This window comes from Microtus pennsylvanicus, chromosome 1 (assembly GCF_037038515.1).
Source record: "Microtus pennsylvanicus isolate mMicPen1 chromosome 1, mMicPen1.hap1, whole genome shotgun sequence".
NCBI lineage: Eukaryota > Metazoa > Chordata > Mammalia > Rodentia > Cricetidae > Microtus > Microtus pennsylvanicus.
Window position 1 is genome coordinate 157,048,780 of NC_134579.1, and position 25,671 is coordinate 157,074,450.

Genomic DNA, 25,671 nt, shown 5'->3' on the forward strand with positions numbered 1-25,671 from the left:
TATAATTTTTTAATGTTATTTTATTAACTTAAAAAATACCAATCCAAATTCCCACTTCCTCCCCTCCTCCCACTCCCCACTACCTCCCCTTCTCCTACTCCCATCCCACTCCCTTCACAGACCCCCCCACCCCACCCCCTCCAATCCTAATAGAGGGCCATGCACCCCACCCTGTGGAAAGTCCAAGGCCCTCCCGACTACATCTAGGTTGAGCCAGGTTTACATCCGAAGAGAATAGGATCCCAAGAAGGCAGTACATGCTGTAGAGACAAATCCCAGTGTCACTATCATTGGCCCCTCAGTCTGCCCCAACTGTCAACCCCCTTCAGAGTTGACTCCTGGTCCAATTGGAGTTGGTGAGCTACCATTAGCTCAAGCAAACTGTTTCAGTGGATGAACCCCTCATGGTCTTGGATTCTTTGCTCAAACTCTCACTTTTTCTACTCTTCAACTGGATATGGGAGCTCAGTCCAGTGCTCTGATGTGGGTCATTGCCTCTGTTCCCATCTGTTGGACGAAGGTTCTATGGTGATATTTAAGATAATCATCAGTCTGACTACAGGGTAAGGTCAGTTCAGACACCCTCTCTATTGCTTAGGGTCTTAGCTAGTGTCATCCCTGTGAATTCTTGGGTATTATTTAGAGCCAGGTTTCTTGCTAACTTCATAATAGCTCCCGCAATCAAGATAGCTCTTTCCTTGCTGTCATATCTGTCCTTTCTCAACCTCGACTATCCCATTCCGTCAAGTTCTCCTCAATCCCCTCCTCCCTTTCCTTCTACCCCCTCCCACCATGCTCCCAAATTTTTGTCTGTTTCCAATTTCCAGGAGGGTCTATATATGTTTTTCTTTGGGTTCACCTTATTACTTAGTTTCTCTAGGATCATGAACTATAGGCTCGATGCCTTCCCTTTTTATGCCTAGTATCCACTTATGAGTGAGTACATACCATATTCATTCTTTTTGTGTGTGTTTGGGTTACCTCATTCATGATAGCGCTTTCTAATTCCGTCCATTTGCATGCAAAATTCAAGATGTCATTATTTTCTTACCGTTGAGTAGTACTCTAATGTGTAGATGTGCCCCACTTTATCCATTCTTCAGTTTAGGGGCATCTAGGTTGTTGCCAGGTTCTGGCTATTACAAATAATGCTGTTATGAACATAGTTGAACAAATGCTTTTATAGTATGATTGAGCATCTTTTGGGTATATTCCCAAAGTGGTATTGCTGGATCCTGATGTAGATTGATTCCCAGTTTTCTGAGAAACAACCACACTGATTTCCAAAGTGGTTGCACAATTTTGTATTCCCACCATCAATGGATGAGTGTTCCCCTTACTCCACATCCTCTCCAGCATAGGTTATCATTGTTGTTTTTTATTTTAGCCATTCTGACAGTTGTAAGATGGTATCTCAGTTGTTTTGATTTGCATTTCCCTGATAGTCAAGGAAGTTAGGAAGTTGAACATGTCCGTAAGTATCTTTTGGCCATTTGAAATTCTTCTGTTGAGAATTCTGTTTAGCTCAGTACACCACTTTTGAATTGTGTTATTTAGAATTTTAATGTCTAATTTCTTGAGTTCTTTATATATTTTAGAGATCAGTCCTTTGATATGGGGTTGGTGAAGATTTTTTTCCCATTCAGTAGGCTGCCTTTTTGTCTTATTGACTGTGTCCTTTGCTCTACAGAAGCTTCTCAGTTTCAGGAGGTCCCATTTATTCATTGTTGTTCTTATTGTCTGTGCTACTGGAGTTATTTAAGAAGTGATCTTCTGTGCCCATGCATTGAAGGTTACTTCCCACTTTCTCCTCTGTCAGGTTCAGTGTGGTCAAAGTTATATTGAGGTCTTTAATCCATTTGGACTTGAGTTTTGTCCATGGCAATATTTGCAGATCTATTTTCATTCTTCTACAGGTTGGCATCCAGTTATGCTAGCATGATTTGTGGAAGATGCTTTCTTTTTTGCATTGTATAATTTTAGCTTCTTTGTCAAAAATCAGGTGTTCATAGGTGTGTGGATTAATTTCCTGGATTGAGAGCTAGCAGGCAAGCTCCTTGCTGGTGACTAGAAATGCCGAGGAACCTGGGAAGGGCCCCCTGGCTTTCCTCCCCCCTGGAGTTCTTAGGGAGTGGTGTGTCTGGGTCACAGGGCTGCTGCTTACTTACCTCTTATGTCCCCCAAGTATTGGCGCAGAATGTATGACAGAGTTCCACGGAGCTTGCAGAGAATCCAGTATAAATTCTTGATGTAGTCACAGATTTGATCCATGTGGACCTGAATTTTGTGCATGGTGATATATATGGATCTATTTGTATTCTACATGTTGACATCCAGTTATTCCAGTATCATTTGTTGAATATGCTTTTTTCCATTTTATAATTATAGCTTCTTTGTCAAAAATCAGGTGTTCATAGGTGCCTAGATTGATATTCGGTTATTTTATTTAATTCCATAGGTCCTCCTGTATGGTTTTATGCCAACACCAGGCAGTTTTCATTACTGTAGCTCTATAGTAGAGTTTGTGGGTAAAGATTGTGATGCCTCCACTAGTTTCTTTATTGTACAAGATTATTTCGACTATCTTGGGTTTTTTGTTTTACGATTTTAAGTTAGTATTGTTCTTTCAAGCTCTGCGAAGAATTTTGCTGGGATTTCAATGGGCATTGCATTGAATCTATAGATGGCTTTTGGTAAGACTTCCATTTTTGCTATGTAAATTCTACCTACCTAAGAGTATGGGAGATCTTTCCATTTTTCCGGTTTCTTCATTTTTTTTCTTCAAAGTTTTAAAGTTCTTGTCATACACATTCTTTACTTGTTTGGTTGTAGTTACCCCATGATATTTTATATTATTTATGGCTATTGTGAAGGGTGATGTTTCTCTGATTTTTTTCTCAACCTGTTTATCATCTCTTTAAAGGAGGTCTACTGATTTTTCGACTTAATCTTGTATCCTGCTAAATTACTGAATGTGTTTATGAATTGTAGGAGCTCCCTTGGTAGAGTTCTTGGGGTCTCTTATGTGTACCATCATATCATCAGCAAATAGTGAGAGTTTGACTTCTTTTCCAATTTATATCCCCTTGATCTCCTTTTGTTGTCTTATTACTGTAACTAGGTGTACTATATCTGTTCAAGTACTATACTGAATAGATATGGAGATAGTGGACAACCTTGTCTTGTTCCTGATTTTAGTGGGATCGATTTGGGTTTCTCTCCATTTAGTTTGATGTTGGCTGCTGGCTTGCTCTGTATTGCCTTTTTGTGTGTGTGTTTAGATAAATTTCTTCTATCCCTGCTTTCTCCAAGACTTTTGTCATGAATGGCTGTTGAATTTTTATCAAATGATGAGCACCTATTTTTTTTTCTGGTCCTTCACCTGACTTTCAGGTCCACTATGATTCCAAGGCTTGTCTCTTCGTTCTGCAGCGTGGGGTGTGGCCACCTGTCACTCTAGTTCTCCCTTTCCCTCCCCCACAGGGATGATCATGGCAGATCTATTTATAACTGCTAAAACAAGGAGATATCTAGTGTCCTCCATGAGTAAACAGCAACTGTATTTCAAGCAGGCAAAAAAAAAAGTATTTTCACTGCATCCTCCCCAGGTACTTATGTTGGTTAGAATATAGATGATAAGACCTATATCAGTTTATTATTTTTATAATATCCAAAGCTGGCTAACTTACAAGAAATATAAATATGCCTACCTACTGTTCTGAAGGCTAGGGCGTTTATTTATTTTGTTTTTTTGGGGGGGGTGGTTTTTTAAGACAGTTTCTCTGTAGCTATGAAGCCTTTCCTATAGACAAGGTTGGGCTTGAACTCACAGAGATCCACTTCTTCTGTCTTCCAATTTCTGGGATTAAAGTCATGTGCCACCACTGCCTGACAAGGTTGGAACATTTTATATCAAACTACCAATATCTTGCTAGTGATTTTCCATTGGGGCTCCCATGGTAAGAGTCAGGTAGCTTGAAAGGTCAGTGATGTCCCTTTCCCCACTTGTGACAGTCCTGTGACATGAAATTTAGGACTTCAAATTGCTACGGAAATGTACTATATTCTTAGCCCTTGATTTTGAAGAAAATTTTACTGCAGGTAAAATGCTATCAAGCAGCACAGCATGCTGGTGTGTGTGTGTGTGTTTGTAGTGAAAATAGTAATCTTTTGAGCTCTTTGAGGAAGTTGTCACATGTACCCAGTCTTTAGCCCGTATGCAGACCCTGCATAAGACAGCATGTATGGAAACCAAAATCAATTATGCCTCCAGCAAAAAGGGAACACTATGCTGAATGTGGTGATTGTCCATTTGGGGCAAGTTTTTCTTGTATTGTATATTGTATACTGACCTCAATCTTAGTCTTCTGTTGCCTCGGCATCCTGACTTCCAAATGAACATATGTGTAACACCCAGATGTACCTAGCTTATTTTTTCTTGAGGCACTGTCTTGTTCTTTATCCCAGATTGTCTGGGAACTCACTATGTAGTCTAGATTGTCTCAGGCTCCCAAGTATTGCAGTTACAGGCATGACCTCCCACACCTGTCATCATCAATAGTTCTTAGCTGAAGCATATTTTTCTTTAAACATCTAATATTTATTCTTTACATGTGAATGTGCACTTGTGCTAAGGCAATATGAGTGTGGAAGTCAAAGGAAAACTCGTAAGATTTGGTTTTGCTCTTCCGCCATGTGGTTTCTATGGATGGAACTAAGAACTTCAGGCTCGGGGCCCAGTGGTATTCCCATCTTGCTGGATCTGCAGCACATTTCTAAGTTAGGGATAATACAGTATTTGGAAACAATGCTATCATGTTGGACGGAAAGTATAGAAACAATTTTGTATGCATTAGGAAACAACAAGGAAAATAACAAAACTCACATGTCTTGCTTCAAGGTATTATTTACTTCTGTGGTTGTACTGCCAAGTTTTATGTCAATTGAGCATAATCTAGAAAAATTTGAGGAAAAGAAGTCTCAACAGAGAAAATGTTTCCATAATATTGTGCTGCAGTCAAAATGAAGGGCATTTTCTTAAACAGTGATTAGTGGGCTAGTGACCAGCCCATTGTTGGTGAGGCCAATCCCCAAATGGCTTTCCTGGGTTCTATAAGAAAGCTGGCTGAGCAAGCCATAGAGTGCAAGTCAGTAAGCTGGACCCCTCTATGGCCTCTGCTTCAGTGCCTACCTTTAGGTTCCTACCATGCTTGTGTTTCTGTCCTCACTTATTTTGATGATGAATTGTTACATGAAACTGAGTGAAATGAACTTGTTTTTCCACACTTTACTTTTTTGGTCATGGTGCTTCATTATAACATTAGTAACTCTAAGACAGCGATGGTCTGAATCTGTAACCTCCAAGACCTGCCTTGCATTTAACAAACATTATCATTGATTATTGCTGCATGATTTGCTACTTATGAAAATACTTTTTTTTTCTTTCATGACAGGGTTTCTCTTTGTAGCCTTTATGGTCATCCAACTCACTCTACTTATCTGGCTGATCTTGAACTCCAGAGATCACCTGCCTCTAACTTGCATTTTTGACCAGCAGCATAAATACAAGTTAAAGTCCTACAGTGATAGCACATGCCTTTAATCCTAGCACTTGTAAGGCAGAGTCAGGCAGATCTCTGTGAAGAGCTAGTTCCAGGACAGGCTTCAAAGCTACAGAAAAACCTTGTCTCAAAAAATAAAAATTAAAAAACAAGTTAGAACAAAAAATTGAACCTAAAATGTAATTTTGTTGCTAGGTAGAACCTGGAAATATTGTCTTTTTAGAAGAATGTGTATGAAATGACTTTATGTGGCAAAAAACATAGAAAGTTGTATACAGAATTTAATTTGCTATCCTTGTAGGACCAGGAAGATGGGAATGTTAAAAGAAATGGCAGAAAGTAGAGATTGAGATCATAGCATTTCAGATGGAAAAAGACAGACCATAAAAGTTAAAGCTAGAAGTCATTTGTGTGATATTTTGGCCTTTTTTATTCTGGAGATTTAGTAAATCAGAATTAAGAAATAGTGGGCTAGTTCCTTAACTGGAATATTGAATCTTTTGAATGGTTATTACTGATGTCCTTGGTCCGCTCTCTTGGTTTGCTCTGTGATTTTCAGGGGTGACGGATGGAGAAGTGGATGGTGATGGGTGTATTGGCAGTTTTGGGGGCAGACTGGAACTTGTAGCTTACAGGGTCTGATCGATGGGGTGGGGGTTTTGGAACAGCCTGTTGTGGGAGCTGCGGGCTGCATTCCTGCCGCCCCAGCTCCCAGCCAGCTGGCTAGCTTATGCTCCGAAATAACAACACACAAACTGTATTTTTTTAAACACTGCTTGGCCCATTATATCTAGCCTCTTCTTGGCTAACTCTCACACCTGGACTAGCCCATTTCTAATAATATGTGTAGCACCCCAAGGTGCACTTACCGGGAAGATTCTAGACTATGTCCATCCTGGGTCGGAGCTTCATCGTGTCTGTCCCAGAGAGGAGAGGAATTGGCGTCTGTCTGAGGCATCTTACCTCACTTCCTCTTCCTCCCAGCATTCTATTCTGTTTACTCCACCCACCTATGTTCTAACCTATGAGGGCCAAGCATTTTCTTTATTTTTTAACCAATGACCTTCCTCCACCAACAGCCTACCTGCAGGAAGCTGTCCTGCTTGCTGACTAGAGAAGTGTGGCAGGTGGGGGTGGGTCACAGGGTTTTGCCCCATTACTGAGGGCCAAGAGAGTGGGGTGCTCTGCTGGGTGGGTAATCATTTACCTCTTGGTCCACTCTGTGCAGTCTCAGCCTGTTCAGTAAAATTATGAATAGAGCATAGATTATATTTTGAATCAGAGTACAGCTTCTTTTCTCCCAGTATGCATTGAGCCTACCAAGTAACCAGGCAATCTACATAAACAGTCAGGAGGAAGCTGATGGCTGTTGATCAAATAGCACATATACCAGACACTGAAGTTTCTATGGACCTAGGTCTGGAGTTTTACTCTATGCAGTAGAAAGAAACATAAGGGACCCAGTCTTCTAAATTATCAGTTCTGGGGTATGCTGTTATCAGTTATTCTGGTCCTGTAGTAAAGCTAGAGCAGCAGCTTTTATAGATAGTAATTCTATGTCCTTGGAGCTCTGTGGTTATCTTAAGTGGGATGCTCTTTGCCTGTGTACTGACTGAATGCCTACTGATAAAGATAATTGCAGGAAGGCAGATCTCTGTGTATACCTAGGGGAGAGGAAAGGAAGACTGGTAGTGGGAAACTATTTTTAAGAAACAGTTCTGAACTATGGGAAGTAATTCCCAAATATGTAACAGAATGGGAGTTAGTAACATCTCCAACAAAGTTCACCCACTTTATTCACAAAGCAACAATGCCCGAAAAAGCTTTCTTTTTGCTTTAACCTTTATCAGATCCCTTGGTTATGGTAAGTCACTTGTGAAGAAATGGCTAAAAAATTACTGTATAATGTTGCAGCTTGTATCAATAACACATCTTAAAATAATATTCCACAATATTTCACCCCTGTTGTCTAATAACAAAATGTTTTAACTTTAACATAGTAAAACTTTGTACAAGACAATTATCAAGGAAGAATTATATTTACAATCTTCAGTTCTTTTGTATTTAGCAAATTCAGAGAAAACACTCTATTATTCATCTCATCTTAGTGACTCCAAAGACCAATAGCTAATTTACTTTCTATCATAGCTACAGAAAACTACAACTCTATTTATTCTTTAACTCCATTCAAGACCTCAGGAAAAATTAATATTACCTAACAACTGAAACATCTGCCTGGACAGTCACCCAAAATCCCCCTGAAACATTGGGGAATCCATTTTGTCTGACAGGCCTAGAGCATCTGGCAGACTTTTCAATGAAGCAGAAAATTTGAAGTACTATCCTGCCTTGTATTTGCAAAGTTCATGACTATTTTCCTTTGTGTCCTAAAGAATTTCTCACAGACTTTTTTGAAGCAAGAATCATGAAGGATTGTGCTACCTTGTGTTAGCAAAGTTCAGAATTCACTTTTCTGTGGGTCCTGCATGTTCAGTCTGCACAGCATACTGAAGCAGTCAAGGCAAAAGCAGTTTCTTGCCCAAATGGTTAGTCTTGCAACAATGAAACCAAACTCCAGTGGAGTTTCTTTGATACCAATCATCATTTTATTAAGTAAAGTAGTACTGCCAGGAGCAAATGTGTCTCATTATCATGAGAAACCTTATGTTAACAAAACATTTTAAATGCCATATTCTATAGGTTTTTGAAGTGTTTGAAGACCATTTATCTATCTAATATATATTCAATCTTGGAAAATACCTAATGTTACTACAAGTTTGATTATCATAGATTAACTACTAACCCAATTTCTTAATTATTCATTGCATTTAAATGAGCTGCATAAGCTCAATTCTCCAATAAAGAGTAGAAACATGTATAATGAAACAAAAATGAACTTTAAATTTTTATTGGTATACCAAAATTTATGCCTATGCAAAATATTTGAGTGTAAAGTGTTTTTTTAAAACCTATATTCCTATATACCCCTAAATGATAACACACACACACACACACACACACACACACACCTATAACCCACCAAATATCCATAAGCCTCCCACACCACACACCACTCTGGGGATTCGGGCATCATGTTCTCCAAATTGCTCTGCAGTCTGTGGGTGAAAGCATCTTTAGAGTCAGAGAGAAACAATTTGAGATAATGTCCAATTCCAGAGAAGACAAGATATAATCTTTGTTGAAAGATGTCACATTTCAAGATTCAGGCTTCATCTGATCAAACCTGATCCATCTCATTCCTGAAGGAATCTATAGCTTGTCATCTTTTGTGGGAACAAAAGCAAAAACTCTTCTCCAAAGCACTTTTTATTTTTATATTACAAATATATTTTTGACTTCCATTTTAAAGTTAAATGTATCTATGTTTGTCTAGTTTTGCAGTCCTGTTCACAATAATCCATAAACTGTTATTTTTGTTCTTTTGGGGAGCTCACCACCAAGTTCCCAAATACATAACATATGTGGAGGCTTATTCTTAATTATAAATGGTTGGCCTTAGCTTGGTGTGGTCTTGCCCATTTTCCTTAACTTTAAATTATGCTGTCTACATTTTGCCTTTGTGCTTTTTTCTTCTATATATCGTACTTTTACTCTTACTCCTTGGTGACTGATTGTATGGCTGTGTGGCTGGCCCCTAGAGTCCTCCTCTCCTTGTTCTCTGGCTCCTTCTTTTCCTCCAAGATTTCTTCTTCTATATATTCTCTCTGCCTGCCAGCCCCTCTTATCCTTTCTCCTGCCTGACTGTATGCTCTCTTTGAATTGTTTGAATGCTGAGGAAGGAGCAACAGCTGCTAAAAGATATTTGTTTATAAATGCTGCTGAACTAATCCAAGATAGATATTTTGAAAATAACTTGACTTCAGAATTTGGATCTAAGGATATGATACTTTGGAAAAGAGATTCTTCTTTTGTTTTTATAGAGGATGAGACCCTGTGAATTGCTTCTATCCCAATAGAGTATGACAGACCACGCCCTCCTGAAAGGTTGCTGTGAACACCCTCAAAAAATTACTTCACTCAACTGCTGACTGAGATGAATCTAGCACACAGGTTACACTATAAAAGACCTGATTAACAGCGCCCCCATACAGCAGGAAGCAGTTTGGAGAGAAAAAACTGCACCCATGTCCCAAATTTTGTTTATAAATGTTCTTTTACATTTAAAGGGGGATATGATATAGATATGAATAATTTGCATTGATATGGATTTTGCTTTAGTGATTTAAATTTAAGGTCAATTTTGTAAAATGTATATGTATTTCTGATCTTGACTAAGGTATTGTGATTATGTCATTCATGTATAAATGTAATGTATATAGGTTGTTAATGGATAATCATTAATAATAATCAAGTTTGTAGTCATTTTAGATTTTCTAGATGTACATAGATATATTTTAGATAGACATTCTTCAAATTTCAAATTTCAAAATTTCAAAATTCTTCAAATTTCAAAGACTACAGAATATGACATTTAATGTTTTTTAATAACTTAGAGCTTTTCATGACAATGAGACACATCTGCTCCTGGCAGCACCAATCTACTTCAAGAGGAAGATGGGCATCTAAGAGGCTCCTTATGGAGTTTGATAGCCATTTGGGCAAGAAAGTGCTCTTGCCTGGGCTGTTGCATAATGGACGCAAAGAACTCGCAGAAAGAGGACTGCTGAACTTGCCTAAAAATGAGATTGTGTTTCGGAGTTCCTGATTCATGAAAGAGTCTGTGAGACATTCTGCAGGACACAGCAGAAAGTGACTGAACTCTCCTTGAAATTTCCTGCTTCATGGAAATGTCTACTGGATACTAGGCCTGTAGGCTGAAGATGGATGCCCCAATGATATAGGGGAACTTTTGGTGACTGTCCAGGCAGCGAGATGTCTCTGTCACTTCTAGAGTTTTGGAAGTTTCTTACGTCTTGTTCACTTAGGTAATATTATATCCTTCTGGAGTCTTTGATGAAGTTGAAGAATAGATAGATAGTTATTGTTTTCCTTAGTTATGATAAAAGACAAAGTAGATATAAATATTGTAACTGTAATTCTTACTTGATAACTGTTTTGTTATATGTAATTTTACTGTGTTAAAGTTAAAGCCTTTCCTTTTTGTTTAAACAGAAAAAGGGGAAATGATGTAGTATTGTTATCTGTCAACCTGTTTGTGTTGATTTCATTGGTTAATAAAGAAACTGCCTTGGCCCTTGATAGGACAGAAAATTAGGTAGGCAGAGTAAACAGAACAGAATGCTGGGAGGAAGTGAGGCAATTGCCATGCCTCTCCTCTCTGGGGCAGACACGATGAAGCCCCGGCCCAAGATGGACATAGGCTAGAATCCTTCCTGGTAAGCTACTGCCTCGTGGTACTACACAGATTATTAAAAATGGGGTAGTCGAGATGTGAGAGTTAGCCAAGAAGAGGATAGAGCTAAGGGGCCAGGCAGTGTTTAAAAGAATACAGTTTCCGTGTAATTATTTTGGGTAAAGCTAGCCAGTGGCCGGGAGCTGGGTGGTGGGAACTAGCCATTCAGGTACTTATTAGACCATAAAATATTTTATATGGGCACAGCAACATAGCTTCACAGTGTTAAATAAATGCAACACACTTTTGCATCTTCAAAGCAAATTTTCCATAGAATAACCAAATGTAACACATCTTAAAATATAACATTTCCCCTCTTTGTCTAAACAAAAATGAAAGATTTTAACTTTAACCTATTAAAACTACATACAATCAAAACAATTATCAAGTAAGAATTATGTGTACAGTAAGCTGTCCATTTGTACTTAGCATATTCAGAGAAAATAATGCATTATCTATCCTATCATAATGAATCCAAAATTTGACACCTAACTTACTTTCTATCATAACTAAGAAAACCTGCAGCTATAACTATCTAATCTTTAGCTCCATCAAAGACACAGAAGGATGTAATATCATCTAACAACAGAGACATTTGGCTGCCTGGAAAATCACCCACAGTTCCTCTGTGATGTTTGGGTATCCATCTTTGACTTACAGGCCCAGAAGAGCTGTAAAACTTTTCAGTGAAGCAAAAAATTTGAAGGTCTATTGTACCTTATGTTGACAAAGTTCAGCAGCCTTTTTTTCCTGTGTGCCCTCCATGTCCAGCCTGCACAGCACATTGCCAGCAGTCATAGGCAAGAGCAGTTTCTTTGCCCAGTGGCTAATCTTGCTGCAATGAAAGCAAATTCCAGTCTAGTTTCTTCAGTTGTGTATGATCTCTGAAGTAAATTGTTGCTGCCAGAAGCAGATGTGTCTCCTTGTCATGAAAACCTTAAGTTAACAAACCATTATTAATTATTAGGAGGAGCCCTTCAGGATAAAATTCCTCATTGGGGATATGATATGAATCTGTAGAATCAACCTATTTCCTGTTGCTTGTGTCTACTGTGTTATGGTTGAAACTAATCTGTCTAGCTTCCTTCTTGTGGTGTCATGCCTTCACCATTATTATAGACTTTGTTCCTACATCATATACAATTCAATAGAAGTAACTGCTATTTAGTGTTAATGCAGTTTGGTAGTCTACTGTTTTAATTTTTGCTTGTTTGTTTTCAAAGACAAGGATTGTCTGTGCAGCCCTAGCTGTACTGAAAGTAGCTCTGTATACCAGCCTGGCCCCACAATAAGAGTTCCCTGGACTGTGGCTCCCAAGTGCTGGAATTAAAGGTGTGCCAACATTCCTGACTTTCTTGTTTTTATATTATTGGATGATGGTTTTGCCTCTGTCAAGCATATACTGTTGTCCTGAGCTTTACCCGTATCTTAAATTTTAAAATTTGGCAAAGGTTATCATTCTGTGTCTCAGAATGGCATGTATTTATGACTTTAGTCCTAGCTGAGTTTTCTTAGCCTTTGGATTGCAGGTGCATAACCTTATTCCTGATTGTTGTATTTGTTCTGAATTTTTTATTGAATGTGAGTATTTTACCTGTATGCATGGATATGCACCATATGGGTACATGGTTCTCACAGTAATCAAAAGATGGTCCCAGAAACTCTGAACTTGGAATAATGGAAAGTTATGATCACCCATGCATGTACCTAAGCCCAACTATATGCAAGACCAGCAAGAGTTCTTTACTATTGAGCCATCTTTCCTGCCTTGTATTGGTTATTTGTGATTAACATTAATTTTTCTGTTGTTTTAATCTATCCATTTGTAACTTCTTAAATGTACAGTGCCTCTTAGTAAAATCATTTTGATGTTACAGTTTAAATAGGGGCATTTTAGGTTTCTGGAAGATGAATAAAGAACTGGAGTGAATGCATAACACTTTGTTAGAACTTCCACAAAAACCCTGAGTTTTTCCTCATTTTTTTTTCTTTTTTGTTAGACTGACTTTTTGCATGGGAAACAGGGTCTTAATATGCACTTCTTGCTGTCCTGGAAATGACTACATAGACTAGGCTGGCATTCAACTCAGAGGCAGTACATGCCTCTGCTTTGGACTGCTGGGATTAAAGGCAAGAGTCATTGCACCCAGGTTGCCCATCTTATTTTTCTCTTATCTAGTTAGGAATTGTTTATATACAATTTCTCTCATGTGTCCCCGTACTGTTGATCTGTTTGTCTTTCTTTTTCAATAAGCTTTTCTCTTGCAAGGTGATATCCCTTTCAAAGGGAACAGAAATGACAAAGGTGAATCTCCTATTCAATTTCCTTCTAAAGTAACTTGGTGATTCAATTATCATGTCTATGTCATGGAATAAGAGTAAGGAACACCAGAGTTATATGACTATACTGTCAAAGAAGTATACATGTATAATATTGCCAGTAACATGTTTTCTGTTATACATGTGTATGGGATATTTTAGAATGCAGTGACCTATGATGATGTGCATATCGACTTCACTTGGGAAGAGTGGAATTTGCTAGATCCTTCCCAGAAGACTCTCTACAAAGATGTGATGTTGGAGACCTACAGGAACCTCACTACCATTGGTAAGACTGAATTTTCCTTCATGTGTTTAAGGGGACAACTGTTTGTTGGTTCTTGATGTTATTCTGTAATTTGATTGAGAAAGAAGAAGAATGAGGTAAGTACAACAGGCATAGTTCTAAAGTTCACTAGAGATAGTAGTTTTTTCTCAAATTTGCAATAATATAACATTCATTTTCTGGTATTATCTTTTAGGATTCAACTGGGAAGACCATAATATTGAAGAACATTGTCAACATTCTAGAAAACATGAAAGGTAATTTTCATGTGCAAGCTGATACAAATGTGCCTCTGAAGAAATTGTAATCTGTCCTGGAATTTTTAAACAAAAGCAACAGTGTGAATGAGTACAACTTAAAGTGCATCGGAGATTATTAAATCCTTACAAAAGCATATAAGATTGGTGAATTTCATATGTAAGGCATCTTTTTAAGAAAGAAGTCAAGGAAACAATGCCTTAACATATGTTACCATTTTAATTATAGCTCCATGAGAGCTATGATGTAGAATTGTCATTCCATTTATTTCATATTGCTCACATTGCAAAAGGTGTACACATTGAAGAGCTGATAAGCATATCTCCAAAACTTTGTAATACACAAATTGACCATAGTAAAACTAGTATAACTCATATACTTGTGACTGTGCTAAGTGCTAAGTTTTTTGAGGTGGCAGAGTCAAGGGGCAAGGGGCAGTTGTTCTAGAGGAACCTTAATACCTATATCACAAGTCTATGAGGACAGAAAGTCAAACTGTGTATTCAATGGGAAATCTTATGTTTTTTATTCTTCGTTCATTAGCTGTATTATATTTCTGTCTGGTTACAAGACATATGAGCATAGGCATGTGGAAAGATATAGCATACCTCTCTCTCAGAATAATTAGAAGATATGTAACAGTCCCTACATTGAGTATTCTTGTTGAATTTGATTAAAGTATACAAGTAATTTCTTTTTTATTTCTATTGTTAATACATTAACAAACTCACATGGCCTAAAAGCCCCATGGGTACTAGGACTGTATAAACACTTCTGTTTGCCCTAGTGCATGAAGCAGATGTAATATCACAGTATAGGAAACTTTATGAATGCAATCAGGGTGGTAAAGGTTTGATTTTTTTCCAGTTCTATTCAAATTTCTGAAAAATCTCATATAGAAAAAAGGTTCTGTAAATGAGAACCATGTAATAAAGGATGTTACCATCACAAGTTTCCCCAAAGATGCAAAACAAATCATGTAAAGTGTAAACACAACGATAAAACTTTAAGATATAATTCTTCTTTACAATTGGACCAAATTGTAAAATTAATTGATAAAGAGAAAAAAGATTCAACAGTGAATTGAATATGATAATGCTTTATATGTTCCATTATATCTTTGCAGACATGAAAGAAGTCAAACTGGAGAGAAAACTTCTGAATATACTCAATGTACTACAACCTTTGCATATAACAGTCATCTTCAAAAACATGAAAGAACACATACTAGAGAGACACTCTATGAATGTAATGAGTTTGTTAAAGCCTTTGGACATCACAGTCATCTTCAAATGCATAGAAAACACATACTGGAGAGAAACCTTATGAATGTAATCAGTGTGGCAAAGCCTTTGTATATCACAGTCATCTTCAGATGCATAAAAGAACCCATACTGGAGAGAAACCCTATGAATGTAATCAATGTGGTAAAGCCTTTGCATCTCACAGTCACCTGCAGATGCATAAAAGAACCCATACTGGAGAAAAGCCCTATGAATGTAATCAATGTGGTAAAGCCTTTGCCCAAAAGGGCAATCTTCAAATGCATAAAAGGACACATACTGGAGAGAAACCCTATGAATGTATTCAGTGTGGTAAAGCCTTTGCATCTAAAGGTCATCTTCAAAGGCATAAAAAAACACATACTGGAGAGAAGCCCTATGAACGTAATCAATGTGGTAAAGCCTTTGCCCAACAGGGCAATCTTCAAATGCATAAAAGAACCCATACTGGAGAGAAACCCTATGAATGTAATCAATGTGGTAAAGCCTTTGCATCTCACAATTATTTTCAGATGCATAAAAGAACCCATAGTGGAGAGAAACCCTATGAATGTAATCAATGTGGTAAAGCCTTTCCATCTCCCAGTTATCTTCAAATACATAAAAGGACACATACTGGAGAGAAACCCTATGAATGTAATCAATGTGGTAAAGCATTTGCATCTAAAGTTCATCTTCAAAGGCATAAAAAAACACATACTGGAGAGAAGCCCTATGAATGTAGTAATTGTGGTAAAGCCTTTTCATGGATGTGTAGTCTTCGAAAACATGAGAAAAAATCATACTGCAGAGAACCTCTATAAATGTAGTCAGTGAGGTAAAATTTTGCCCTTTATGCAGGAGTAAAACTTACTGTGTGCAATCAATATTTAAAGTCTTTGCATACCACAGTAATCTTTGACTACCTGAAAAAATATTGAGGGCTTCTTATTGTAATCATTTGGTAAGATCTTTAGCCAGCACACTTATAGTCAGTTGCACAAGAATATTTATTAAGTAGAAAAAATTTTGTGTAAAAATCTGTTCAAGCATTTTTATATCTGTTTTATATTGTTTATACCAGCAAACTCATGAAAAAATAATTTATGAATTTATGAAGCCATATATATGTATAGGGTAGAAGGGCTAGCTAAAGAAAAGCACCCTGGCCCTAAAACCAGCACTTGTTAAAGACACATACTTTGGTGCTGAAATCAGAGTCAATGAAACACACCTTGCCCCTGAGTTCAGAGCCAATGAAAGAAACTCCCTGACCCCGAAAACAGATCCCAAACGTTAAAAGGGGACAATGAAGAAACACACTTTTCCCCTGGACCTGGAGCCAAAGAAACACACTCTATCCCTATCCAACGGAGCACAGAACCAGTTGATGTGGGATTCCTTTCTGTATATGTGTTGCTTTTATTGGTTAATGTTTTCCCTTCCCCCATCCTGACCATCATATTCCCTCTCAAGTTATCCTCCCCTTCCCTTCCACCCTCCTCCCTTTCTAACCTCCCTTCTCGCTCCACCCCCTTGCCCCCATTTTTATAAGGAGCTCTTTCTATTTACCCTTCCCAAGGAGAAACTATATATGTTTCTTTTAGGGTTCTCCTTGTTACTTAGTTTATCTGGGGCTAAGGACTATAGGCTTTCTATCCTTTGCTTTACAGCTAGTATCCACTTATGAGTGAGTACATTCCATGCTCATCTTGAAATTTGCATGCAAATGGATCAAATTAGAGAAAAACATTCGGAGTGAGGTAGCCCAGACTCTAAGAGAATTGTAAGAGACATTTATATCTCTCCCTTTGGCGAACAAATAGTGAAATAGCAGATACATGAAATTCTAATTTCCCTAGGAATTTTATTGTGGAAAAAGACCGATTCCTCCAGATGAGAATGTCTCTCCTGAAGAAACATTCACTCTTTATTTGACCACTTTGCAGTAGAGACAGGATCTAAGGTTGGGAGACATTTTAGAGATGTTAAAACTTTCACTACATGGCTTAGTTTTATTGCTTAGTTGTGTATGTCTCTTGTCATTTATCCCAACCTGTTAGGACCCCAAGAATGGATTAACTGCCTTATGTCTTCATCAGTGTTCCAAATTAGTCACAATGAAAAAAAAGTCATGTTTTTAATTTTTTATAATAATTTGCTCATTTTTCTTTTTTATTGCCCTCTTTTTATTTTGAAGAATAATCTCACTACGAATCTCTGGGTATCCTGGAGCTCACTATATAGACTAAGTTCTTGTAGAACATCAGATTTGCCCACCTTGTCTCCAGTATACCTGATTTACAGGTGCGCACACAGCAGACAACCAGCCGAAAAAGACTCCCATCAACTGCAGCCCTTCTGCCTCAAAATCCACTGTTTTCTAAATACGAGCCATATTGCTTTTCTTTGTCTTTGAGTCTATTGTAATTTATCAAGTGACTTTGGCAAGGTACTGTCCTTATTTTATATATAGTAAAGCTCCGGCTTATACAGATAAGTATTTTTTTAATATACTTGTATAGCTTCATCTTATTCATCTCATCCTTCTAGTGACTCACTAAATGAAGTTGAAGCCATCTAAGCCAGCTATGGTGGCATAGGCCTGTAACCATGATACTTAGTGGAGGCAAGAATTCAAAGTCGTCCAAGATGAAAATGGTTATTAGGGTATGGTGGGAGGCCCATGGAACCTTGGGAGACTGTGATTATCTCAGGACAGTCTCCATAGTATCCCCTGTAGCTGTAAAACTTCAGGGCTGGCTGCCGTCGCTGCCGCTGCCGCCGCCGCCGCCGCTACCACCGCCACCGAAGCCGCAGCTGAAGTGACCTCCGCGTTCGGGAGTAGAATTCGGAATCCCTGCGCCTGGCTAACAATGAAGCAGAGTTCCAACGTGCCGGCTTTTCTCAGCAAGCTGTGGACGCTGGTGGAGGAAACCCACACCAATGAGTTCATCACCTGGAGCCAGAATGGGCAAAGTTTTCTGGTCTTGGATGAGCAGAGATTTGCAAAAGAAATTCTTCCCAAGTACTTCAAACATAATAACATGGCCAGCTTTGTGAGACAACTAATTATGTACGGCTTCCGTAAAGTATTACATATCGATTCTGGAATTATAAAACAGGAAAGCGATGGCCCTGTTGAATTTCAGCATCCTTACTTCAAACAAGGCCAAGACGACTTGCTGGAGAACATTAAAAGGAAGGTTTCATCTTCAAAACCAGAGGAAAATAAAATTCGTCAGGAAGATTTAACAAAAATTATAAGTAGTGCTCAGAAGGTTCAGATGAAGCAAGGAACTATTGAGTCCAGGCTTTCAGAATTAAAAAGTGAGAATGAGTCCCTTTGGAAGGAGGTGTCAGAATTAAGAGCAAAGCACGCACAGCAGCAGCAAGTCATTAGGAAGACTGTCCAGTTTATTGTTACATTGGTTCAGAATAATCAGCTTGTGAGTTTAAAACGTAAAAGGCCTCTTCTTCTAAACACTAATGGAGCTCAGAAGAAGAATCTATTTCAGCACATAGTCAAAGAACCAACTGATAGTCACCATCATAAAGTTCCACATAGTAGGACTGAAGGTTTAAAGTCAAGAGAATGGATTTCAGATGATATAATTATTTATGATGTTACTGATGATAATGCGGATGAAGAAAATATTCCAGTTATTCCAGAAACGAATGAGGATGTTGCATCTGATCCCAACTGTAGCCAGTATCCTGACATTGTAATTGTTGAAGATGACAATGAAGACGAGTACGCTCCTGTCATTCAGAGTACAGATCAGAATGAGCTAGCCAGAGAGTCATTAAGTTTGGGAAGTGCTGGCAGCAGCCCCCTCATGTCTAGTGCAGTCCAGATAAATGGCTCATCCAGTCTAACCTCAGAGGATCCTGTGACCATGATGGATTCCATTTTGAATGATAACATTAACCTCTTGGGAAAGGTTGAGCTGTTGGATTACCTTGACAGCATCGATTGTAGTTTAGAGGACTTCCAAGCCATGCTCTCAGGAAGACAATTTAGCATAGACCCAGATCTCCTGGTTGATTCTGAGAATAAGGTATTAGAAACTACCAAGAGCACTGTCATTCAACAAGGTTCAGAAGACGGAAGAAAATCCAAGTCCAAACGAGATAAACAACTTATCCAGTATACTGCCTTTCCACTTCTCGCACTCCTCGATGGGAACTCTGCTTCGGCTATTGAACAGGGGACTACAACAGTGACCTCAGAAGTTATACCCTCTGTAGATAAACCCATAGAAGTTGATGAGCTTCTGGACAGCAACCCGGACCAAGAGCCAACCCAGAGTAAGCTTGTTCGCCTGGAACCGTTGACTGAAGCCGTAGCTAGTGAAGCCACTCTGTTTTATTTATGTGAACTTGCTCCTGCACCTCTGGATAGTGATATGCCACTTTTAGATAGTTAAACCCCCAGTGGGCACTCTATGTATATATTCATCAAAATGATGAAGTATTTATTTTAAAGTATCATTTGGTACTTTGTTTTGTAAATTACTTTTTGTTTAATCAGATACTGTGGAATAAAAGCACCTTTTGCTTTTCTCGCTAACCACACTCTTGCAAAGCTTTCAGATGTTACTTGGCTGCTTAGGTGTATAAATTTTAATGCACATTATTGGAATGTATTAAGTTGAATTCAAATGGCCATTTTTCTCCAATTGTAGTAATTTGGATTTTTATATGCAAATATGACCACTTAATCCCAGTTAAACTTGTTTATTTTCAATTCAGTTAAAGTGTTTAGAAATAAAGGTAGGAAACTCTGGTCTAGTTACTTTTGTTAAGTATTTTTAACTAGGCTTATTTTTAAAACTGGAAACATAAAGTGCCTGTATCTTGTAATGTTTCATGTCTTTTGGTTCAGAGAAATGCCTCAACAAAAAAGGCCAAGTATACACGAGAAATCACTTAGAAGTGATTCCAGCTCCACAAACAGAACGTGGAGACAGGTTGCATTAACCCTGTCCACTTAGACTAGTTTAAGTATGTTTTCTGGTTGGTTCTTTTAAACCATGGTATTTAGTAAAATAAATATGACTAATGTTGAGTACTAGAAAAAAAAAACTTCAGGGCTATGGCACTAGGAAGTGTTAGCTGAGGTATTTACCACTCAAAGTTTTCTTGATAATATTTTCTGTTCAAGGTACTTAAGATACTTAAGGGTCAGACTCAAAAAAAAAAAAGAGTAAAATTCTCCTGTTAGTGGGTCATTTAGCGTCAGGCAGGGATGTTCTTTCTATTTGTATATCCAAAACGGAGTGTTCAGTACTGAAATCATAACATACAATGAATATAAATGTACTCAATAGGTCTCATAAATTAACACATTTATTCACACATACTTAACAAGGCATGAATTTGAAGTGAAGAATTTGGAAACGGAGAGAGGACGAGGAAGAGTGAAAGTGATGTAGTAAGTTTTAATTAAAATGTATAAAAATAAATTTTAAATAAAATGTGTGGCTTGAGAGATAGATTCACAGTTAAGAGCACTGGTGTTGTTGCAGAGGACACAGGTTAAATTGCCAGGAACCAGGATTGCTAACCATCTCCTGTAACTCAAGTTTCAAAGGATATGATTCCCTCATCTGGCCTCTGCACGTACTGAACACAGACACATGAGAGCCAATACCCATTGACATAAAATAAAGCTTAAAATTCAGTTCTTTACAGTAATGTCACACAGTCTTGAGACAGCAGTCTCTGCAGCCTTCCTTTAAGCCAACTTGCATGGAGGCAAAAGAAGCCTCATTCTGAGGTTAGAATAGCTCAGAATAGCTGTTCATTTAAATAATGATCTTAAGATCATTCATTATTCACAGTGGGGATATGTAACTTTCTTTCTTTCTTTCTTTCTTTCTTTCTTTCTTTCTTTCTTTCTTTCTTTCTTTCTTTTTTGTTTTGGATTTTTCGAGACACGGTTTCTCCATAGCTTTTGGTTCCTGTCCTGACACTAGCTCTTGTTGACCAGGCTAGCCTCCAACTCACAGAGATCCGCCTGCCTCTGCCTCCCCAGTGCTGGGATTAAAGGCGTGTGCCACCACCGCCCGGCGATATGTGACTTTCATCTTTTTTTTTTTAAATTTGTGTTCTCTGTCTTTGGATTGTGTGAGCGTTGTGGCACTGATACATCTTTTAAATATATCATTTAGATGTTAGACTATGATCTATTTTTTAAATCATGCATAATGGTATATTTATGTTTAGCTAATAATGCTTCATCTAAAAGATAGTTTTGCTCTGTAAATCTCCATGTGCCTATGTGATTAGACTCGCATTCTCCGTCCCTGTTTAAGTTGTTCAGTGTATAATCTCAGGTAGGAACCTAAGAGACGTAAGGATGACAGCATATGTGGAATGCCAACTCTGTGCCAATCTGACTCCTCTTCTAGCACTGACCACCATTGATTGTGTGTTGTTATTAAAGAGATTTTTCTTTATTAAACCTTTAAATGTGTGGAATGAGTCATCCTTGGAAAGTCATATTAATTCTAGAACAGCAGCGCCTCCAGACTTGTAAGAAAAATATTTCTGAGACAAATTTTCTTATGTTGAATCTGGTAGCACTGATCTCACGCCATTGATCCCCAGGCCAATGACCTTGCTGCCCTTGTGATTATACCAACTGCATTTTATATATTAAAGAACTCAACCACCAATGTGTCTTAAAATTCCAAATTTGAGTCATGTAGTCAACTGTCCATTTCAGTAACAGAAAAAGGATTTGTTTTCTTCTGCCTTCAGACCAAAATAAAAGGAATAGTTTATTATATACACTGTAGGGAGAAACTGGGTAGGCAAACAGCTGCTGAAGTCACCATTATGAAATAGGACCTGATTGTGGCAGGATAAGTGATTTTTCCCAGCATTAATTTATCCATCTTAGGTAAATGATGTCAGGACAGATTTTGGGTGTACTATTTGGGAAGATTAGTTTGCACCAATGAATATTGAGTTTCCAACAATGAAATTCTCGTATGCAGATATGGGCAATCCTTGTCATGGTCATATCTATTAACTGTAGCTGTATGTCAGGTCACAGGTCTCACGAGCTAACATTGAACATAATTGCATGGTGCAATAATACCTTATTAATGTCAATCCCTTTATCAGGGTATGGTTTTCTCTTTTTCAAAGTCAGTATGACCTTGTGTTTTCTCAATTATATTTATCTTTTTAAAAAGACAGTTATTTGTTTCAGTTTTTAAGTTTTATTTTCTTTAAATACACCATGCTTTAATCTCTTATTTGTTTCTATTTCCCATTGTTCGCAGGTCATTAAGAATTTCTTTTTATCTTTCTCAGTTGTTGCTAATTATTTGTTTAGAACAATGTCTCTTGTAGTTTATGCTAGCCTCAAACTATGATTTGACAATTGCTTTAAACACCGTATCCTGCTTCTGCTGCCCAGTGCTTATGTATGTAATATAGTGAAGAGATGGTGGGTTAAACTGAACAAAATAAAATTTCAACAGAAGGTGCTCATTCAAGTGGTTATCCTATTGCTTCTATATGAAGGAAAGTTGCATATTGTGTAATATTGTTTTGGAATTTGATTTCTATTTAAAATGGAATAATATTTTTAAAAATGGAACTCATTGCTATTGACTTTATAAAAAAACAAAGAAAGTATTCAACTTGTGTCCATTCACCTTTCTGAATTTCACCAGAAAATTGAGGTTATAGGAAAAATCCACCAGTTAGACAATTGAGAGACGAGAAAATATAACATCAACACTGAGAATAGCCATCAGAATCACAGGAGCCATAGCTGGCAAAAACATTTAAATTAATTCCAGAGTTAGATGTTGCTGAAGACTGGGTGTCTTTTATCTTCAGATCTTGGGCCTGCTCTTGTATAGTCTTTAGACTGTAAGGGTTTTATTAGAACTTCACAAGGTTTTTACTGATGAGAGTGGAGACAAAAACCCTTGTGATCCATCAGAGGACTCAAGAAAGAAGTCATTTGAGAATGTTACAGAGTGTTCTCAGTAGCAAGGGCTTGTCATTAAAGGATGCTCCTTCTGGGCACTTTATCTTACCTAAGAAAAGTCTTGTTAGTCAGCTTCTGCCTTCTCCTTCTAGCAATGCTTAGTGAAGAAATGAGGTAATAAACAACTAAAAACCATAGGGAGCATGTGCCCAATAAGAAAACCAAGATTTAATAATTTGAAATGCAAAAAATTTTTCCTCTCCAGGACTTTAACAGAGTTTCAAACAGTGGCTATAACAAAGATCTGCAGCCAACAGGGTTCATTCTGGAAGTTTTTTGGGAAACCCACAAAATCAAAACAACACAAAACTGTATCCTTTCGTAGCTAAACTACAGAAAATATTAACAGGGCAAGTCTTAGACAAAGTAGCCTAAATCTTCACTGTGAAGCTCTGACAATTCAGTCTTCACTACAGATATATCATGTTTAACTTTTAAAAACTAGTTACAGTCATAATAGAAATCAAAAAATGAAGTACAAAAAACCAGCATACCTCGTTTCAAACTTAAAGATATCACAGATATTCCAAAATTTATGATTAAAAACATAAAAGAGTAGAAAAATACGTAACCTCTCCTCTGCATCACAGGGTTACCACTGACACTCTATAGCCAAAGGTAAGTAGATAGTAGAAAAACAAAAGAGGCCTATTTTAATCAAAATTTTTGTTATACCAGAGTTAGTATAGATCAAGAGAGGAAGACCCTATGAAGACCCTGGGCAGAATTACTCACCTTCTCTCTCTCTCTCTTTTGGTAAGTTTTGAAGCAGATGGACAGTGTGTGGAATTCAGATTGAACAACAAAGCACATGCTTGAGGAAATTAAGCTAGGATTGCCTGCTTTGATTATTTCTGGTTACCTCTGTAGAAGTTCCTCTGAAGTGTATTCTGCCTCTGGAAAAAAGTTTTTGCTAATCTATCTGACAAGATAATCCAGAAAATTTACTCATTATTCGCTGCTACACAAAGAAATAGGTAAGAGAAGTAGGTGGAATATATCCAGGATTTATGGCAGGCTTTGAGAGACAGAGCTTCTGATTTCACTGGTGGGACTTTGGAATTAATTTGTATTGGTTGTAATAATGGAGAAAAAGGACACAGTGGAAAACGGATTTTTTAGTTTGTGTGATATTTTATTCCCTTCCATTCAAAGAACTCAACATGTCTAGGCAGCACACCTGTTGATCTCAGTCTCTGGGTTTAGAGTTTTATTTGAACAAGTAAACCTAATATAAGACAAGTATAAACAAATTTATGTTATAAATATATTTATTTGCATAAACGCGTATAAATTATATGAATATATTTATTTAGATAAAATTATCAGTATATTTATGTGAACTATATTTTATACTTGTTTATAAAACATTTTAAACAGCTTTTATATATTTTAAACAGAATACAATGTAAGTAGCTATATGAAAAATTTGAGAATGAATCAAACTCAAAAACTGGATGTCAAATCACTGAAATGGAGGATGTCTTTGATGAGCCAACTCCTCAAATGATGATGACTCAAAGAAGAGTCTCTGACCTAATCAGATGCTGAGGTGAAAAGAAATCAGAGGAAAAAGACATTTAATAATAAAGTGCATATAAAAATGGTCAAGAAACAACATTTTAAATAAAAAAAATGAAAGAGTAGTGATCACTATGCATTGGCTTACAGTAATATTTTGAAGTACTGTTTAAGAAGAAAAGGTGAGAGAAAAATATCAATATTTGCATAAAATAATTTTTGTTATAGAGATATGGTCAAACTTATCCCAGGCTTCCCTTGAAATAGTTACCTCATTAAGGGTGACCTGGAAATCCGAAACCTTCTCCCTCCACCTTCCAAGTGTTGGGATTTCAAACCTAAGTTCATGCCTAATTGTAGGAAAAAAATGTGAAAATACCCAATACCTATAGATGATTAAAGCTGTCACATCGCAGGATGTTTTCAGTTAAAGAGAAGGTGCGAGAAGCTATAGGGACAGTAATTGGATCCATGAAGATATGGTCTCTAAGAGATCAGGAGGAGAAATGAAGGTGAAACTGCCTTGTGATACAGCAGTGGTATAGAAACATCAATCATCCTATACTGCCCAAACATAAGAGGACAAGGCACTAAGACTAAACCTTAATTATATAGTAGGGTTGTCTATTTAATAGTCTGTCAACATGGTCAATGCAGGTTAATTGCTAGTTTAAAAAATAACCGCATACTACCTTAAAGATGATTCAATGAGAGGCAGGAGTATGTCAGTACTTTCAAAACCACAGGCTCAATTTATTTGTAATTCATTAACTTGTCTAGAAAACATATTTTATTTTAAAATAAAATTAACACCCATTTTGATTTCATCAGCATTGAGGTAATAAATTCATTTTATAGGGGCTAGAATTAATTTAGATAACATAAGTTGAAGAAAGGTGCTTAAGAGAAATTCCAAAATTGCTCAGAATTGAGTATAATAGAGGGTTATTTATTTTGGGGCAGACTCACAGATCACAATCCTCTATTGGAACAGGGAGCAGCAACTGAATCCTGCAGCTGGAAAAGAGGCGGGATGTGCACTTTACATTACCATATATAGTATAAGAGGCCAA

General features: G+C 37.4%; 1 protein-coding gene and 1 pseudogene across 1 annotated transcript in view; both read left to right on the forward strand.

Annotated features, from left to right (window-relative positions):
* The window catches only part of LOC142859825 (uncharacterized), a 35,815-nt gene extending 18,118 nt beyond the window's left edge, over window positions 1-17,697 (forward strand). The window contains 2 exon segments of the mRNA XM_075990295.1: window positions 6,468-6,474; window positions 15,164-17,697. Of these exon segments, the coding sequence (XP_075846410.1) occupies window positions 6,468-6,474; window positions 15,164-15,884 (728 nt within the window). The 3' untranslated portion in view covers window positions 15,885-17,697.
* A 131-nt stretch (window positions 17,698-17,828) lies between these two features.
* LOC142832950 (heat shock factor protein 2 pseudogene) lies at window positions 17,829-20,131 on the forward strand (annotated as a pseudogene).
* Window positions 20,132-25,671: the final 5,540 nt, after the last annotated feature.